Source organism: Chelonia mydas, chromosome 25 (genome assembly GCF_015237465.2).
Source record: "Chelonia mydas isolate rCheMyd1 chromosome 25, rCheMyd1.pri.v2, whole genome shotgun sequence".
NCBI classification, from domain to species: Eukaryota; Metazoa; Chordata; order Testudines; family Cheloniidae; genus Chelonia; species Chelonia mydas.
In genome coordinates, this window is record NC_057858.1 from 9568806 (window position 1) to 9588677 (window position 19872).

Sequence of the window (19872 nt, forward strand, 5' to 3'; positions counted from 1 at the left end):
ACTTTCAAAGAAAGAAAGAAAGAAACTACAGGTTATATAACCTCTTGGTATTTCCACTTCATGGACTCTCAATGTCACAAATACAGGATCCATGAACCAAGATGTGCAGTGCAATAAAAATGCTTATTCTTCCTTGATATCAATCAATCCTTCAGGTGCAGCATGAACCAACAAAACATGTTTGGGTACTTTATAAACAGTTATATCAATAAAACTAAATTCTGTTCAACTATTATTTGTCTTTCACGGTTACATTTCACAGTTTTGTTTTGTTTTTTAAACCAACTTTACTTTTCAGACTTGGAATCTGTAGAATGGTGCCTGTCTCTCTCCTTCCTCGCTTCACTTTCTTTTTTGTCTGAAGGTTTTTTCCCGGCTGGTTCATTTTTTGCCTGGAATAGTATTTGCCAAAAATATAATCAATTACAAGTCTGAGATCATTAATGCATGCATTCTTATATTTCCATTATGGTATCCATCTTGGAAAATTACCACTTACTTTTTCTACAGAGATCATTTTCCCATGTAACTCTGTTCTGTGGAGGTGACCAATACATTTGGTGGCTTCCTCAGATGTTGACATTGTAACAAAACCGTAACAGCGAGCCCCAGGACTGCGAGCATTAGTCACCACTTTTGCACCAACCACCTTTAAGAAATGTTATTTTTTATTATTGTTTTTGCAACATCTTCAACCATAGTCTCAGACCAAGACTCATAGACTTTAAGGTCAGAAGGGACCATCATGGTCATCCAGTCTGACCTCCTGCACATTGCAGGCCACAGAACCTCACCCACCCACTCCAGTGATAGACCCCAAACCTCTGGCTGAGTTACTGAAGTCCTCAAAATCATGATTTAAAGATTTCAAGTTACAGAGAATCCACCATTTACTGCTTCTTTGATACAATGTACTTGGTATACAGAATAAAATACCAGCTATGCCACGTGTAACAGGAACGTTGGTTTTGCACCATTCCATTGGAACGCCATTTTCATTATTTATTATTTGTATTATCGTAACGTCTAGAAGCCACACGCATGGGCCAGGATCCCAAATGTGCCAGATGCTGTACAAACAGAACAAAAAGACAGCCCCTGCCCCGAAGAGCTTACAGCACTTCAAAGAAACCACCTGACTTCAGTTGTCCAGATTTTGATACTGGCATCAAGGTTACATTTTGGAACCGAGGTGTACCCAATCTGGCCACGAGTATTCTAAATATATTGTGCTGAGAAGCACCTATCGAAGTGAAGTATAAATACTAATAGTATTTCCCTACATGCAATGGCAGTGCCAACATTACTGAAAAGACCAGAGTTTAAAATTCTAGAGCAGATTCTAGTACTGCTGAAATAAGCAATCTTATACTGGAGCTTCCATCCTGACAGTATCAAAATTAATACCAAAAACTTAGACAGTGCTACTATAGTAGTATGCACAAAACCACTAATTCAGTTTATGTAGTGTGACGTGATAACTGCAAAATTACATCCTCTCTGCGGCACTGAGCAATACCAGTGCACTGCCTTATTAACATCACCATCAGTATGACATGGTTAATATACTTCACTTAAATGATATAAAAAAATGAGAGGAATAAATCTCCACATGAGCATAACCAATTTCTTTATTTAATCCCGTAACACAATGCAGCATTTACATATTTCTCAAAATACATTTGCAGTAGTACGATTTTCGCTGGAACATTTATAAGCATGTTCAACAACACAAAGATGACCTTTTCTGAAGAGATAAATGACACAAGGAATTACTGAGTCAGAAAAACCTCACTGACTTCACACTGGGTCTAAACTGAAGTTAGGTCAACCAACTATGTCACTCAGGGGTGTAAAAAATTCGTACCTCTGAGTGATATACTTAAGGAAATCTAAGTCCCAGCGTAGATCCATGGAAGAATTCTTCCATTGAGCTAGCTACTGCATCTCAGGAAAGTGGATTAACTACAGCAACTGGAGAATCCCTCCTGTTGGTGTAGTAAGTGTCTACACTGGTGCACTACAGCAGTGCAGCTGCAGTGTTTAAGTGTAGACATAGCCTCAGACTGCCTCTCACGTAGCAGTGGATCCAAGAAGTCCACCAGCTGACCTTTCAGAGCATCCCAGTTAATTTTTTTTTCTATAAATGGGAAAAGCCATTTGAGGAGTGGAGGCAGAAGTGGCTACCAACTGTTCCAGATTCCACTTCCTTGCTGACACTAAAAAGCACCAGGAGGAACCATACTGTCACTGACCTGGTTTCTCATAGTAGCAACTATGGAAGGGTCACCGCTAAGCCAGTACTGTGTGATAGAGAGCATTAGATTCCAGTGGGATAACCAGGCGGCAAAGAAGTGACTATGATGGGGAAGGTGCCAGATCCTGGCTCTGCCACTCCTGTATTCGAACAGGCATGCCACCTCTCATGGACACCCTCTGCAGAGGGGTCAATCTGGGTAACCATTGCATTACTTTACCGGATATTTCTGAGAACTTCTTGATAGCGGACTGTACTCTCGGGGGGATTTTCAAAGGCATAAAAGGCAGCCAAGAGCCCAGCTCCCTTTGCCTCTGACTTTGGAAATCTGACCCTCAATAATTGACAATTCTATGTTCTATTAGCTTAGCCTGTTCAGCCATACAGCCAGTTCACTCCCATTTTCCTCTTAAGGTTTTACACAAGTAGGCAGAAGACAAAATTTATTTCAACATGATGCTCATTATTACATAAACAATAGCAAGATTTTAAGTCACCACTTAATTTTTATAAGTTGTTTAAATAAAAAAATTGCATTTAATTTAAAAGCACTATATAAAAAACACATACCTTTCCATATTTGCTGAAAAGGTTCTTCAAGTCTGTTGCTCTGGTAGAGGAGGAAAGTCCACTAACCCACAAATTTCTACCAGAACTGCTACTTGTACGACCTAATTAAAAAATAAATCACTACTGTATCAGAAAAATGTCGCAGTGAAAAGCAACTGTCCTAGAAACTCCATTTCCTTCAGACCATTTTGAGCTTAAAAATGTTGAGCACTTTTAAATACATGAAGTTTAACTTTGGCAGTTTCAAAACACACTATTTTTTGACATAACTATTAGTATGACATGGTAATGTCAAGGCCCCTAGCCTTTGTTTGCCAGAAGCTGGGAATGGGTGACAGAGGATGAATCACTTGATTGCCTGTTCTGTTCATTCCCTCTGGGGCACCTGGCATTGACCACTGTCGGAAGACAAGAGACTGGGCTAGACGGACCTTTGGTCTGATCCAGTATGACTGTTCTTATGACATGCAGAATAATGAAAGTGTAAGAAATTTTCATCTACTGAAAGCCTGATTCTACCGGACAATGGAGAATACTACTGGAGACTTGAATGCTTTTGAAGAGTGCCACAAAAGTTATAAGTCTAATCATGAAGTATTAGATAAAATTTCTGCAAACCTTGCCTTTGTTTTAACCAATAAGCAAGAAGTTTTTATATAGAATGACATTAAATCAAAATGGATAGTACCACGAAACATACCACCTTATGCTAGTAACTTTAAATGGAATCAATGTTCACCACGCACTAAAAGCTCACCTCAGTGACTACAGAGCGTAAGGACTCACTGCAATGACAATCTTGATTAGAAATGATCAGAACCTACATTAGAAGTAGGAAGCAACTTTTTACAGCCAAGATTATATTTTTGAAGATGCACCCCAGTCCTATCAACACACCTGCACTTAACTTTACTACTGCGAGTAGTCCCATTGACTTCAATAGGACTGCACTGTAGTGAAATTAAGCATATGGCTAAGTGTTTGCAGAATCAAGCTAAAAAATGCAATTGGAATGTGTCCTTCAATTACTCCCTTGGATCTTTGATGGATGTGGAAGAATAAGATTTAGTATTTTAACATTTTTCCAAATCAGTCTCAATTTTACAACGTACCTTTCTCATCTTTTGAGACCGGCTTTGTCTCTGCATCCTCAACAAAGCTAAAGACAAAAAACAGTGTTATTCAACCAGGAAAAAGTGAAAATAACTCTTAATTATGTGTGCTAGAATTCAATACCTACCAGAAAATTAGTTGTGAAATAAAAGACACCTTTGCAAACTTTTTCAAATCTGATATGTGGGAAGTCAGATGTTTAAACAGACAATTAATTCTGTTTGCCAGAAGATAAAAATTAGGAAGAATTTAAGAAAACAACCTTTGAAGGTTGAGGAAAGGAAGGAAATCAAACCATCAGTTAAAAATTGCACAAGAAGAAATAAAAGATTCTTTAGGAATAGACTACAATTTCATCAGTCTTGCTGGCCAATTGAAGGAAACAGCTTATTTGCATCACTTAATGACCAATGAAAAAGATAGCATCTGGTCTAAAACTGAGAAAAAACAAACCTCTTTTTCTGATCACCGCCCTCATTGGTAGAGGACTCTTTAGTAGCAGATGATTCTTCAGAAATAGCTTTGTCTTCTGTTTTCTTGGCATCTTCTTTACTATCTTTGGTTTCAAGACCTGCATCTTTATCCGCTGTTTCCCCACTAGAGGCTTCCAGACCTTCTGATGGTTTGCTACTCTGATCACTTATTACTAAAGATTCAGAGTCCATTTTCTCTTCATCTATTGTCTGTTCACTTGTCTCCCCTTTTGCTACAACTAAATGCTTTGCTTCCTTCCTTGAAAGATCTTGTGCTGACTTGCTGTCCAAATCTAAAGCATCTTCCTCCGACTGACTGGCAGCAAGAGCGTCCTCTTCCTCTGCTAGCTTTTTGCCTGCCACGGCGTTACTTGCTTCTTGTGCATATGGCTGCTCCGCTTCGGAAATTTCTTCTTTAAGTGGTTCAGATTTACAAGTTTCCCCCAAAATCTCGAGTATTTTCTCATTTTCTACGGATTTAACAGGAATAGAATGGCACAAGATTTAATCACCAGGGAAATAAAGCAATCACAAATGTGGAACTGGCATGGCTGCCACACTAACACCAAGAGAAGTTCTAAGCTACACAGAGATTGGAAAACCCTAATGTACACAATATTAAAGTTCTAAACTGTCTGCAGTCTAACAAACTATTATATTAAAGCCTGAAAGCTACATGGAAGAAAAATGCCCAATAAACTTAAACACAAAACCTTCTGTCTCATCCTTGACAGTCTTCTTCAAGTTGAGTTCTAGTTCTTCCTAAGTTAGCTTCCAAAGTCCAAGATGCTTAACTGACTGCATCAATTCTTTGACAGTTCAATTCCCAAATTCCTGTGAAATTCTTTTAGAAGAACAGTCCAATATGAAAACCGGAACATCTTCTGATGGTGCATGAGTACGTTTGCAGTCCAGAAAAGTGAACAGTATCTGTATGAAATTTCCATGAAGAAACTCTGTCTTCCTTCTTCTGAAATCCAGGCACTTTTTAATTTTAGTTCCCTACTATAGTATTACACTACCTGTACTTCTCCACTCAAAATTACAGAGTTAATGTACCGTGTGATATCACAAGATCTGTTTTACGTGCAGAACCTTTTTAAGGCTTAGGTTAATTACCATGCTTACTTAAAGAGGTTTTAAAGCAACCATTTCACCACACTGAATGTATTTCTCAAACAACAGAGATGACACTGTCACAGATCTGGTGATATGACTGGGTTTCCAATCTCTATGATCCTTGAATGATCTGGGCTGTGCACCATTAGAATAATGCACACTATAGTAATGCAGTTAAATAAAACAAATAAGTGTACAAGAGGAATCGGTGCAAGAGCAAAACCATTTCAAAGCCTAGCTTTTTATTTTCTTTCCCCCCAAAACAGTACCTGGCTCCAAAGGTAGTTCTTCAATTTCCTGTAGGAAAAAAAAATATATAGTTTACAAAACACTATCCTATGTAAAGATGCTGAGCTTGTCTAAAATTATTTACAAAAGAGAATACGGGGAAAAATTACTGTAAGTTTTATTAACTCTTATAAACCTTGAAAAGGTTAGATTTTAAAACAACTTCCTTACAACAATCATTTTTAGAGTAAGATTTTTAAGGTAAATACCTTATAATTTCTACTGATGAAATATAAAAAAATCTAAGACTCACCACAGTAAGTTGATCTAAGTACGTCGACTTCAGCTATGTTATTCACATAGCTGAAATTGCGTAACTTAGATCGATCCCCCCCCCCCCCCCCCCCCCCCCCCATGTAGACCAGGGCTAAGTGTTTTTGTGGGTATTCAAAGCATATTACAGTACTAAGGCCATGTCCCATCATATAAAGGATGGAAAAAAATCACAACAGTGCTATTAAATCAGCTGAAGTATATACTGTACTGTTCACTCTAGTGCCTTTAAAATACAGGCAAACAAATCAGCAGATAACAGTTTTATAAATACATGTGCCTATGTGAGAGAGACCATTTTCCCAACGCTATGTAACTACTACAAATTTGATTTGCCGAAGTACAAGTCACCTACAACTCCTGTTGAAGTCAACGGGAGCTGTGGATCCTCCAGACATCTGAAAACCAGGCCCTATGTTTCAGTTAATTTATATCACACCCAATCATGGTAACAATGAACATTATAAACATGAGTGTATACAAAAGTCTAATGGTATATGAAATATAGCCAAGTATATGACAGTTATATTTTGACAGTAAATTATTTTGGAACAAAGCATAAAAAAGGCCCAATCACCAGATCTTCCAATCACCAGACAAATTCAACATAGGGAAAGGTATATAATTTTGTTACTATGCATAATATAACTTAGAATTTGTTTTTGTGATTCACTGTTTTCTGAAGACAAGAATTAGGTATTTGTATTTTCCCCCCAGAAACTAAGGGTTTTTTTTAGCTCTTTATACAGCATGTGTCATTACTGACATTAAATTTAAGATTAAAAAAGTATTTACCTTCACTACAGTTAAATCAGAAGAAGAAACATCTAAACTGTTTCCAATGTCCTCACTTTCTGCCTAAAAGAATAAATAGGAAAAATATGTCACTGTATACAGAAGATTCATCACATCTTTATTGATAATGAAACCTGAATGAAAAATTGTGAGGTTGGCAAAATATTTTATCTGATTTTTTTCAGATAACTGCTATTAAGCAATTATTTGCTAGCATTCAACAGAGCAACAAAGAAAGTGAAAAATGGTTACGGATGACTGCATTTAAAAAAAAAAAAAGACAGACAGACAGACAGGCAATGAGCTCTCTCTTTGTCTCCAGGCTCTGCTTGCCTACTTTAAAAGTCTGAGCTTTTTTTAAAAAATAAAAACTTTCAATCTTAACAGAAAATCCTATATGGCATTTTTATTTGCCTTTCAATCACAGCTACAAAACAAAGCAAGAAAATCAACTTCTAAACAACAAGTTGATCTATTTAAATAGTGCTTAGAAAATCTCAGACTTCATTAGTTTTACCTTAATAATATAATCAAATCTGAATTATTTACTACTTCCTTAGTTATTCCTGCTGTTTCTAAAGTGAACCAAAAGCAGCAATCTGGATCCCCATAACCCAAGTTGGAGACAATGCATGTCAGAGGTAACATCTGTACTCCCTATCTGAGGCTGGACAATAATAATTATCTTTCATTGCCCCACTGTACGTTTCAAGTGAGTTTTAACTTGTAAATTCATGAGAAAGATTATCATCAACCATTAATGGACAAAGCTGAAGTGGCAGTCTATTACCAGACGATAAGCACAGAAAGCCAGCATGAAAACATTCCAAAAGTCAGAATGGAAGCCCCTAAGCTAACAAGAAATTTGAAATACACTGAATTATTCCAGAAGCAACATACTGTACAATTATGAAGTCCCTCAACTAAAGCATTTGGATCCCTCACTGCCCTCCAGAACAAAGGAAAACATGAGAAAATGGGAATGTAAACTGAAGGCAAAATAGAGAATTCAAAGATTCAATAAAAATGATGCTTTCTAGACTACTACTACTGTGGGTAGCAATATGATGCATGCAAACAAAACCTAAATATGTTTTAAAATCAAAAATGCTATTTCCACAAAACAGAAAAAAATCAATGGCCATAAAAATTTAGATCCCCAAATTATTTCTGCTATTGTTTAGATAATGATGCACTAATTAATTTGAAAAAAAAAAAATTCTGATTCCACACATGTAAGAGATCCATACCATCACTACTGGTATTTCTCTTGATTCTTCTTTAATTTCTGAAAACTGTGGAGATGCCTCCAAGTTACCTACAGCATATTCTGTAGGCTGATCTGGAAGTTCTTTCATTTCTGCATCAGCATTTTCTTTACTATCAGACAGTGAGTCAAGAATATTATCAGCACTGTAATCCTCTCCGCAATCTACAGCACTGCCATTATCTATTTCAGCTTCATCTAACACACTAATATCCATCATGTCAATATCCTGCAAGTTATCCAAACTTGCTTCAATATCCTCCTGTAAAAAGAAAAAAAGTATATATAATAGTCATTGTGACTTGAATGCAGCACTATTATTCTTCACCTCAAATGTGGTTCACGTACCTGCCCATCTCCAGAATCCTCCTCCAGTCCATTATCTTCAACTCCCTCTTCTTCTAGTCTACGCCCTAGTAACATTATGATTATTAGAATGATGAATTCACACACTGCTAATTTTCAGATGTTTCTTCCTAGAATAGGTATTAAATCCACTTTCTTACAGAAAAGTAACATACTTTGCCTTATTTTCAACAGTCCTATAACTCTGAACATCACATTTCTTTCTGTAAGTTACAATAGAAGTTCTGAATGTTCAACAACAGGTAAGTTGTAAAAGACTAAGCTAAAGGTATCTTTAGGCCGACTATGCATGACTGTAGTTCTTAAGTATCTCAAAGACCATTAATTTTCTCTTTTCAAAAGCTTATTATAATGATCTGTCTAAAAGTCTTACTACATCAGGAATTCATTCAGCAGCTTGATCCATAACATCCATAAATAACACTCATTACTGAAACAACACACTTCAATTCTAGCACAGATCAACAGGGAACACATGAAAACAGACAATTTCTCACACATTTACAAGTGTATTTTCCTCAAAGAATACAAGCACAGTAGAACAAGAAAGGGAGAGAGGTTTTAGAAACAGCCCTTCTACAATGAGAAACACAGCTTGAACATTTTCATTCTATTAACATGCTAACATGTTGCAATCATGTTTTAGGTATTTTCTGGGAAGGGAAAAATTACCCAAAATAATTTACAAGTGAATTTAATCCACCCAATGTTAAGAGTGACTATCAACACTGGTCTGAGCCAGGCATAGTATTGTTAGGTGAGCATTTGTGCATCACCAACAACTCCACATCTAACACACTTCAAAGCTTTTAACTATTTTATATTAGGCATTTAAATGGAAGTTTTTTAAAACCCCTGTTGTATACAATTCTAGTACTAAAACAGATTCTTTCTTTAGTTTGTTAGTTATGCAGCAGTAACACACCACCACCCCCCATTTCAGAAGTAGAGAAATTTCTTTCATACACAGCATAAAATGACTCCAGACCATTAGAAATCTAATGATTTGTTTTTGTTCAAGTGAAACCTGGTATTCTGTAATTATAAATACTATCTGAAGGAAGCTTTCTAGGTAAATAGGAAATTAAAGGTAACCCTAACAGCCCTTTAACTACAGCAATGCAAATGCATCAGTTATAAACTCTAGAGGTTTTAAAACTATAAGAAACTCTCAACCTGGGATATGAAACTTTAACCTGAAGTACTAAATTCATGTCTTCACATGTAGCACAACTATTAAATGACTTTCCCTTCTGCCTTGCAGCCCAGTATATACTGAATTAAGTTTCATCTGGAATCAATTTATTTATATTTAAAAGGGTGTTTGAGTCTTCAATGTGCTATTTGTTGAAAAAGCTTTAGAAACTCCCTTTGTGATTTCACCTTCCATCACACAAACAGCTATTCTATATTTGTCATGTAGCTAGTTACCATCTCCATATATCAACAGGAATGTGAAAAATACTTGAAAAGCATATATTAACTTCCTGTTGCAGACTAACTTAGGGGAGCTCATGTATATTGATTAAATTTATCACAGCAAATGAGTAACGCATTTTAATTTTAACATTTTGGTTACAAGCTGAAATAAATTAACACCCTAACCTTTCACCTCTGGAGGCTGGGTCTCAAATTCTGAGTTTGGTCATAAGTGTAAATTAATTTGGTTGTTTCACCCTGTTCCTCATTTGTCCACAACCTGACAGGGCTAGCAACCACACCTCAAAATGGTTCAATGCCAAACTAGCCTCCTGCAAAGACGACGCATGATAAATATTCACTACGTTGGCAGTAGAAGTCAATCCTTTCTAAGCTGGTCTTTCAGGAAATTCTGATTAGCAATCCAACAAACTTTGTTTGGGAGTATTCCCAGTTATGCACGGCCCTGTGATTAATATTTAACAAAATGTGCAATTCACTAATGAGGGACTTGGTATCATACTGAAACTCACATAAGTAGGGAAAAAGAAAAGGAGTATTTGTGGCACCTTAGAGAATAACAAAGAGTGTCAGTAACACAAGAGGTTGATGGTAAGATTGAGCTGCACTGCCTAAACCATACATTTTATATTACAGTGCTCCTGTTTGTGCTATATCTGACTCAACCAAATATTATTAATCACAAATTCTGAAGCTCTATAAATTCACTCTCACTGCCAAAATTAAGACACTTTTCAGAGTGAAAGCAGGGAAAGAAAAGAAAAAAAAGGGAAGCTAGATTCTACTTTGTAGGTGCAAGATCCAAAAAAAATCCTCTCTCAACTCCCTTGTACCTTTGCTGCTTCTCTTTGGTGTTTTCTTGATGATTATCTCTGACACCATTGGAATTTCATCAGGATTGCCCCCTTCATCCTCAATAGCCTATTGGAAAAAAGATATAAAGCCACTCTTTATTTACAGAGCACTCTTGGTCACGAAACACACCACAGAAAAAAATGCTGTCAATAGCATGTTTAATGTTTAATAAACATTACAAGTAGGACCAAATGAAAGTGAAATATCAAAAATTCCCAGGGCACTGGTGAAGAGCAACATGTGTGGGGTGCTTTCTATAATGCACCCCAGCCCCTTTCCCTTGCGGCCCCCCGCACCGGTGATCAGATGAATTACAGTGTCTCCGTTTCAAGGAAGTGGAGAATGGCAGCCATGGACGGCTATGGTCAGTGGTAGCATGACCAGACAGCAAGCGTGAAAAACAGGGGCAGAGGATGTGCGGGTAACAGATCCCTATATAAGAAAAAGCCCCAAATACCAGGACATCTGGTCACCCTTGTCAGTGGCGCCACAACACTCCCACTACGGCACAGCCACCTGCGGCGCACCCTGCTCCCGCCGTCCAGCCTCGAGCTGTTTAAGGTCTGCACTACGCACTGCACTCACATCCTCTGACTGGAACAGGGGACCCGCGGCCCAAGCCTGCAGGTGCCATGCGCACGAAAGTGTGTGTGTGTGTGTGTGCGGGGGGGGTTCCTGCGTATGGTTACTAGAGGGGCCGGTGCGGGGCTCCCCCACTGTCCAGGGACGGGGCTCGAGACCACACCGGCCTGGGCGAAGGAGGGGGGAGCACGTGACCTGCACCGAACGCTCCACGGCTCGCGCCGGGCCCGGCGGAGTCACGTGACGCCGCTCGCTCCCCACTTGGCGCCATTTTCTCAGCAGCGTCCCCCCGCCCCCCAAGCCCGGGAAAGCCTCAGCGCCCCTCCCCCCGCGGTCCCCCGCCTCACCTTCCGGAGCCGCTCCATCAGGACGCTCTTGTTGCCGCCGCTGTCCAGGTTGCGGCGCTTGAGCTCGGCCCTCAGGTCGATGACCCGCAGCTCGCTCAGCCGCCGGGTCTCGGGCTCCGAGCCGGGGGGAGCCGCCCCGCCCAGGAGCGCGGACTCCCCCAGCCCGGCCGCTGACTGACTCTCCGCCATGACACCGCTGCTCCGGCTCTCACGTGCGCGGGACTCGGCAGGGCAAAGCAGCAAAAGCCCGCGATCCTAGCACAAAATGGTGGCAACGAAGGCGAGAGAGAGAGACACGCACAGGGGCTGCGGCGCAGGCGCACTGAGGCGAGACTATAGGGCACGAGGGCTGCGCGCAAGCGCCGTAGCCTTGATGCGTGAAACGGGTCTGAACCTGGCGCATGCGCCCGAGCCGCTTCAGGGCCGCAGTCACCCGCATGCGCAGTCAGCAGGCACGGTGACGGCCTGTCCGTGCTACAACGGAGAGCAGCCCTTCTTTCTGGAAGCTCGTGCGCCTGCGCATACCCCTTCCCCCCTCCTTACTGCGCCTGCGCGCCGCACCCTCTCCTCCCCCCCCCCGCCGGGGCGTTTCGGCCTCGCCACCATTTTGTGCTGGCGATCGCGGCTCTTGCTGCTTTGCCCCGCCGAGTCCCGCGCGCGCGAGAGCCGGAGCAGCGGCGTCATGGCGGAGAGTCAGTCAGCGGCCGGGCTGGGGGAGTCCGCGCCCCTGGGCGGGGCGGCTCCCTCCGGCTCGGAGCCCGAGACCCGGCGGCTGAGCGAGCTGCGGGTCATCGACCTGAGGGCCGAGCTCAAGCGCCGCAACCTGGACAGCGGCGGCAACAAGAGCGTCCTGATGGAGCGGCTCCGCAAGGTGCGGGGCGAGGCTGGGGTGGGGGAGGGGCGAACGGGGGACGCTCCGCCTGGCTCCTTTGTCCCCGGGCTGAGGCGCCTTGGACGCATGCGCGTCCCGGGCGCGGCGGAGCCCTGTGCCCGGGCGGGAAAATGGCGCTACCCGGAGCCCGGTGCGAGCTCTCAGCTCCTCCCCAGGTCCCTCGCGCCGCTCCTAGGACCACTGACTGCCCCAGCACAGCCCCCTGGTGCGAATACCTTTCTCTGGGGCCTCTAGCGCCCCCCCCCCCCCCACAATGCTCCTACCCCCTTCTCTGGGGCCTCTAGCGCCCCCCCCCCACAATGCTCCTACCCCCTTCTCTGGGGCCTCTAGCGCCCCCCCCCCACACAATCCTCCTATCCCATTCTCTGGGGCCTCTAGCGCCCCCCCCCACACAATCCTCCTATCCCATTCTCTGGGGCCTCTAGCGCCCCCCCCCCCACAATCCTCCTACCCCCTTTTCTGGGGCCTCTAGCGCCCCCCCCCCACAATCCTCCTACCCCCTTCTCTGGGGCCTCTAGCGCCCCCCCCCCCCCACAATCCTCCTACCCCCTTCTCTGGGGCCTCTAGCGCCCCCCCCCCCACAATCCTCCTACCCCCTTCTCTGGGGCCTCTAGCGCCCCCCCCCCCCCACAATGCTCCTACCCCATTATCTGGGGCCTCTAGCGCCCCCCCCCCCACAATGCTCCTACCCCCTTCTCTGGGGCCTCTAGCACCCCCCCCCCAATCCTCCTGCCCCCTTCTCTGGGGCCTCTAGCGCCCGCCCCCCCCCCCAATCCTCCTGCCCCCTTCTCTGGGGCCTCTAGCGCCCGCCCTCCCCCCCCCAATCCTCCTGCCCCCTTCTCTGGGGCCTCTAGCGCCCGCCCCCCCCCCCCAATCCTCCTACCCCCTTCTCTGGGGCCTCTAGCGCCCGCCCCCCCCCCCCCAATCCTCCTACCCCCTTCTCTGGGGCCTCTGGCGCCCCCCCTCCCCCCCCAATGCTCCTACTCCGTTCTCTGGGGCCTCTAGCGCCCCCCCTCCCCCCCCAATGCTCCTACTCCGTTCTCTGGGGCCTCTAGCGCCCCCCCTCCCCCCCCCCAATGCTCCTACTCCGTTCTCTGGGGCCTCTAGCGCCCCCCACCACCACCTCCTAGCCCCTTCTCTGGGGCTTCTAGCTCTCCCTCCTTTCCTCCTCCCCCCCCCCCCCCAGCACATGCCCTTCATTGAACCCCTTGGGACCATTGTGCTGCTGCTGTCCCTCTACCCCTTCACTGAGCTCCCACGAGGCTGTGGGTGAGGAAACGTTGTTACGAATTTGTATTCCAATGGTACCTGCTTTAGGTTCTGTCCAAACCCATAAAGAGCTGGTCCCTGCCCCCAAAAAATTTACACTAAGTAACCTGCCAAGCCTTTAGATATGATGCTGTTATGTACAGAAAGGATGTCCTGATGCTGATTGTATTCTGATTTTTCTGGGAAATTGTGAGCAATGCACCTTGATATAGCTCCTTCTCACTCCGAGCTGTTTACTGATGGCCGATATCTGACTCCCCTACATGTGAGATGGTATTGTGGAAATGGGCTCTTGAAAACTCACCAAAACAAAAATTACTTTCTCTGTTTCCAATAGGCCATTGAGGAAGAAGGGGGAGACCCTGATGAAATGCCAGTGGCTTCAGAAGTTAGCAATAAAAGAACACCAAAGAGAACGAGCAAAGGTACAAAACAGTTGACACTCCTGGTTCACAGTGTTGCTTATCTTTCTTTTGTTAGTTTTCTCTAAGATTACTTGTCTTGTAATTTTCTATTTTTCATTCCAGTTTCTGTTAATGTGCCCCTGAAATCATGCTATCAACAACTTATTACATGTTTAAGCTTAGAACTGTTTCCTTGACCAGGGAAGACTATTTAAAATTGTATTATGAAGTTCAAATATACCTTATGTTAGTATACCTTCAACCATAAAGTGGACGTGGTCTTAAATTGCAAGTGTATTTTTGGTACTCATGGCAGTGAATACAGGATTGTGCCAGGCATAGGAGAGACAGCTGCTCTGAAAGCCCCCTTAGCAGAGTTTGTGTGTTAGAAAGAAATCCCTCCTTTTCTGAAAGGAGTTAGTTTATTTATGAGTAAACTATGTGGTTGCAAAACCTCAAAAATTGGCTTGGGGCATGCATTTTCTGAAATTGCTTGTAGCTCATTTTTATAATTTGACTAGATTTCAAGTTGTTGTTTTTGAGTTTTATATTGGGCTACTTGCCTGTATATCCATTATGGTAGCACCTGAGAACCAGAAAGTGAAATTGACTATTTAACATTTATATCATCATAAGTTTGTCTAGTCACAGACACATGATCCATGTCCTGAATACCTTAAAATCAAAGGTTTCAGAGTAGCAGCCGTGTTAGTCTGTATTCACAAAAAGAACAGGAGGACTTGTTGCACCTTAGAGATTAACAAATTTATTTGAGCATAAGCTTTCGTGAGCTACAGCTCACTTCATGGATGCATTCAGTGGAAAATATAATGGGGAGATTTATATACATAGAGAACATGAAACAATGGGTGTTACTATACACACTGTAAGGAGAGCGATCACTTAAGGGGAGCAATTACCCGCAGGGGGTGGGGGGGGGGGCATTTTGTAGTGATAATGAAGGTGGGCCATTTCCAGCAGTTGACAAGAACATGTAAGGAATGGGGGGGCGGGGGGGGAATAAACATGGGGAGATAGTTTTACTTTGTGTAATGAGCCATCCACTACCAGTCTCTATTCAAGCCTAAGTTAATTGTATCCAGTTTGCAAATTAATTCCAATTCAGCACTCTCTCGCTGGAGTCTGTTTTTGAAGTTTTTTTGTTGAAGAATTACAACTTTTAGGTCTGTAATCAAGTGACCAAAGAGATTGAAGTGTTCTCCAACTTGTTTTTGAATGTTATAATTCTTGACATCTGATTTGTGTCCATTTATTCTTTTACATAGAGACTGTCCAGTTTGACCAATGTACATGGCAGAGGGGCATTGCTGGCACATGATGGCATATATCACCTTGGTAGATGTGCAGGTTAACGAGCCTCTGATAGTGTGGCTGATGTGATTAGGCCCTATGATGGTGTCCCCTGAATAGATGTGTGGACACAGTTGGCAACGGGCTTTGTTGCAAGGATAGGTTCCTGGGTTAGTGGTTCTGTTGTGTGGTTGCTGGTGAGTATTTGCTTCAGGTTGGAGGGCTGTCTGTAAGCAAGGACTGGCCTGTCTCCCAAGATCTATGAGAGTGATGGGTCGTCCTTCAGGATAGGTTGTAGATCCTTGATGATGCATTGCAGAGGTTTTAGTTGGGGGCTGAAGGTGACGGCTAGTGGCGTTCTGTTATTATCTTTGTTGGGCCTGTCCTGTAGTAGGTGACTTCTGGGTACTCTTCTGGCTCTGTCAATCTGTTTCTTCACTTCAGCAGGTGGGTATTGTAGTTATAAGAATGCTTGATAGAGATCTTGTAGGCGTTTGTCTCTGTCTGAGGGGTTGGAGCAAATGCGGTTGTATCGTAGAGCTTTGCTGTAGACAGTGGATCGTGTGGTGTGGTCTGGATGAAAGCTGGAGGCATGTAGGTAGGAATAGCAGTCAGTAGGTTTCCGGTATAGGGTGTTTATGTGACCATCGCTTATTAGCACCGTAGTGTCCAGGAAGTGGATCTCTTGTGTGGACTGGTCCAGGCTGAGGTTGATGGTGGGATGGAAATTGTAGAAATCATGGTGAAATTCCTCAAGTGCTTCTTTTCCATGGGTCCAGACGATGATGTCATCAATGTAGCGCAAGTAGAGATGGGGCATTAGGGGAAGAGAGCTGAGGAAGCGTTGTTCTAAGTCAGCCATAAAAATGTTGGCATACTGTGGGGCCCTGCGGGTACCCATAGCAGTGCCACTGATTTGAAGGTATACATTGTCCCCAAATGTGAAATAGTTATGGGTGAGGACAAAGTCACAAAGTTCAGTCACCAGGTTAGCCGTGACATTATCGGGGATAGTGTTCCTGACGGCTTGTAGTCCATCTTTGTGTGGAACGTTGGTGTAGAGGGCTTCTACATCCATAGTGGCCAGGATGGTGTTTTCAGGAAGATCACCGATGGATTGTAGTTTCCTCAGGAAGTCAGTGGTGTCTCGAAGATAGCTGGGAGTGCTGGTAGCGTAGGGCCTGAGGAGGGAGTCTACATAGCCAGACAATCCTGCTGTCAGGGGGCCAATGCCTGAGATGATGGGGCGCCCAGGATTTCCAGGTTTATGGATCTTGGGTAGCGGATAGAATACCCCAGGTCGGGGTTCCAGGGGTGTGTCTGTGCAGATTTGTTCTTGTGCTGTTTCGGGGAGTTTCTTGAGCAAATGGTATAGTTTCTTTTGGTAATGCTCAGTGGGATCAGAGGGTAATGGCTTGTAGAAAGTGGTGTTGGAGAGCTACCCAGCAGCCTCTTGTTCATATTCCGACCTAGTCATGACAACAGCACCTCCTTTGTCAGCCTTTTTGATTATGATGTCAGAGTTGTTTCTGAGGCTGTGGATGGCATTGTGTTCTGCACGGCTGAGGTTATGGGGCAAGTGATGCTGCTTTTCCACAATTTCAGCCCGTGCACATCGGCGGAAGCACTCTGTGTAGAAGTCTAGTCTGTTGTTTCGACCTTCAGGAGGAGTCCACCCAGAATCCTTCTTTTTGTAGTCTTGGTAGGAAGGTCTCGGTGGGTTAGTATGTTGTTCAGAGGTGTGTTGGAAATATTCCTTGAGTCGGAGACGTCGAAAATAGGATTCTAGGTCACCACAGAACTGTATCATGTTCGTGGGGGTGGAGGGGGGAAGGAGAGGCCCCGAAATAGGCCAGGTTGTTCTGCTGGGCTAAGAGTATAGTTGGATAGATTAACAATATTGCTGGGTGGGTTAAGGGAACCACTGTTGTGGCCCCTTGTGGCATGTAGTAGTTTAGATTAGTGTCCTTTTTCTTTTGTAGAGAAGCAAAGTGTGTGTTGTAAATGGCTTGTCTAGTTTTAGTAAAGTCCAGCCACGAGGAAGTTTGTGTGGAAGGTTGTTTTTTTATGAGAGTATCCAGTTTTTGAGAGCTCATTCTTAATCTTTCTTCAACAAAAAAAAAACTTCAAAAACAGACTCCAATGAGAGACTGCTGAATTGGAATTAATTGACAAACTGGATACAATTAACTTAGGCTTGAATAGAGACTGGGAGTGGATGGGTCATTATACAAAGTAAAACTATTTCCCCATATTTATTCCCCACCCCCACCCCCCACTGTTCCTCAGACGTTCTTGTCAACTGCTGGAAATGGCCCACCTTGATTCTCACTACAAAAGGTCCCTCCGTGTGTTGTTCCCCCCCTCCCCCCCTCCCCGCCTCTCCTGCTGGTAATAGCTCACCTTAAGTGATCAATCTCGTTACAGTGTGTATGGTAACACCCATTGTTTCATGTTCTCTATGTATATAAATCTCCCCACTGTATTTTTCACTGAATGCATCTGACTAAATGAGCTGTAGCTCACGAAAGCTTATGCTCAAATAAATTTGTTAGTCTCTAAGGTGCCACAAGTCCTCCTTTTCTTTTTTTCTTAAAATCAAAGTCCTTGATCCTGCAAAGTGATGATATGGACCTGCTTGCAATATTGGGAGCTAAATTATAAACTAATAATTGACTAATCTATTTTTGAGATGAGCAGAACATAAATGGAGAAAGCGAAATATTATGATTCTGTTTATTGTAATTTCTAAGATGGCTTTTTTAAAATTTTATTTTTATAGTGTCCTTTTATTGAGGTGTATAGGGGTAAGAGAATGATGTAGGGAAATCTAAATAGTCACCTGGGGTATGACTACACTGGAGCCGCTAAAGCGGCATTGCTGTGGTGCTGCAGCAGCAGCACATAGTGTAGATACTTCCTACGTCAGTGGAAGGGGTTTTTTCTGTTGATGACAATCCACCTCTCCGAGAGATGGTTGCTAGGTTAACCTGGCCACGTCTACACTGGGGGTTAGGTCAACCTAACTACAGAGTTCAGGGTGTGAAATCTTTCACATCCCCAAGTGACATAGATAGGTCAACCTAAATTTTAGGTGTAGAACAGGCACTAGAAACACTACACTTGTTCAAGTTGATGCCATTTAATGATATTGTCGTGGTAAATACAGCCCAGATTATCTGCAGCTCCAGAATCGGGGTCTTCATGATTAATTTTTGGAACAAACTCAAGGTTGAATAGCTAATTTAGCAAAGAGTGTGTATTCTGAAACAGATATTGCTCTTAATCCTTTGAATAATGCTGTTTTCAGGGCGAAAACCAGAAGAAGGCATTGAAGACAATGGACTGGAGGAAAACTCTAGAGATGAACAGGTATGTGAAACCATGATGAAGATTAAATAGTGTTGCTTTCAAGTCACAATGAAGATACAGCTATTCTTTTCTTTTTACAGGAGGATATTGAAGCAAGTTTGGATAATTTGCAGGATATTGACATGATGGATATTAGCGTATTAGATGAAGCTGAAATAGATAATGGCAGTGCTGTAGACTGTGGAGATGATTACAATGCCGATAATATTCTTGACTCATTGTCTGATAGTAAAGACAATATTGATGCAGAAATGAAAGAACTTCCAGATCAACTTACAGAAAACGAGGTAGGTAACTGGAGATACAATTTTTCATATATTTAATTTCTGAAAATTGTAGATGATATGCATCACTTAAATGTCAGGAATCAATATTTATTTATTGCCTGTTAGTGTTCCACTTAATGGAAATAATTTGGAGGTTGAACTTTTTTCATTTCGTCCACACCATCTATGTAAATAATGTCCTTGTTAAAAATATTTAGGTTTTAAGTCTTTGTGTATTCTATTTTGCCCTAATTCTACATTTGCATTCTTTTAAATTATACCTTCGTATGTCTGAGAGCCTTGTGAGAGACCCACATATGCATTATTGTACAATATATTTTCACTGGGCTGACACAAAATTTTAACTAATTTGCTCACTTCAGGGCTCCCCCAATGTTACTTTCCTCTATTTTGGGAATGCCAATTTTGTACTAACTTTATTACTCTTACATTTTAAGTTCTTCCATTGCAGCACTGGCCCCTTAATCTGGAAGGCAAAACTTGGTATTCTGCAAGTTAAAACTGCTCTAAATCATATAGCAGCGCTTTGAGGGATGCGTCTTATTGTTCATTTCTCAGCAGGGTCCAAGTATGTTAGTTGTAGGACATGCTT

At 42.7% G+C, this 19872-nt stretch overlaps 2 protein-coding genes across 9 annotated transcripts in view; one reads left to right on the plus strand and one right to left on the minus strand.

Annotated features, from left to right (window-relative positions):
* The window catches only part of LOC102946965 (scaffold attachment factor B2), a 30634-nt gene extending 18543 nt beyond the window's left edge, over positions 1-12091 (minus strand). For 3 of the 5 annotated variants that reach the window (XR_005223347.2, XM_043536052.1, XM_037885607.2), the window contains exons 1-11: positions 11746-12086; positions 10795-10882; positions 8504-8568; positions 8139-8417; positions 6889-6951; positions 5802-5829; positions 4394-4883; positions 3940-3986; positions 2828-2928; positions 500-649; positions 292-392 (exon numbers count right to left, since the gene is read on the minus strand). Coding sequence is in view for 4 of the 5 variants with exons in the window: in XM_043536052.1 (XP_043391987.1) it covers positions 292-392; positions 500-649; positions 2828-2928; positions 3940-3986; positions 4394-4883; positions 5802-5829; positions 6889-6951; positions 8139-8417; positions 8504-8568; positions 10795-10882; positions 11746-11934 (1601 nt within the window). In the remaining variant the exon portion in view is untranslated. Of the gene's footprint in view, positions 1-291; positions 393-499; positions 650-2827; positions 2929-3939; positions 3987-4393; positions 4884-5801; positions 5830-6888; positions 6952-8138; positions 8418-8503; positions 8569-10794; positions 10883-11745 lie in introns of all 5 variants that reach the window. The other 2 variants (XM_037885608.2, XM_037885609.2) reach the window with 2 other exon arrangements.
* Positions 12011-19872, plus strand: part of LOC102946738 (scaffold attachment factor B1) — a 30759-nt gene continuing 22897 nt past the window's right edge. For all 4 annotated transcript variants that reach the window (XM_037885604.2, XM_037885605.2, XM_043536051.1 and 1 more), the window contains exons 1-4: positions 12011-12616; positions 14244-14331; positions 18932-18993; positions 19074-19280. In XM_037885604.2, the coding sequence (XP_037741532.2) occupies positions 12011-12616; positions 14244-14331; positions 18932-18993; positions 19074-19280 (963 nt within the window). The remainder of the gene's footprint in view (positions 12617-14243; positions 14332-18931; positions 18994-19073; positions 19281-19872) is intronic.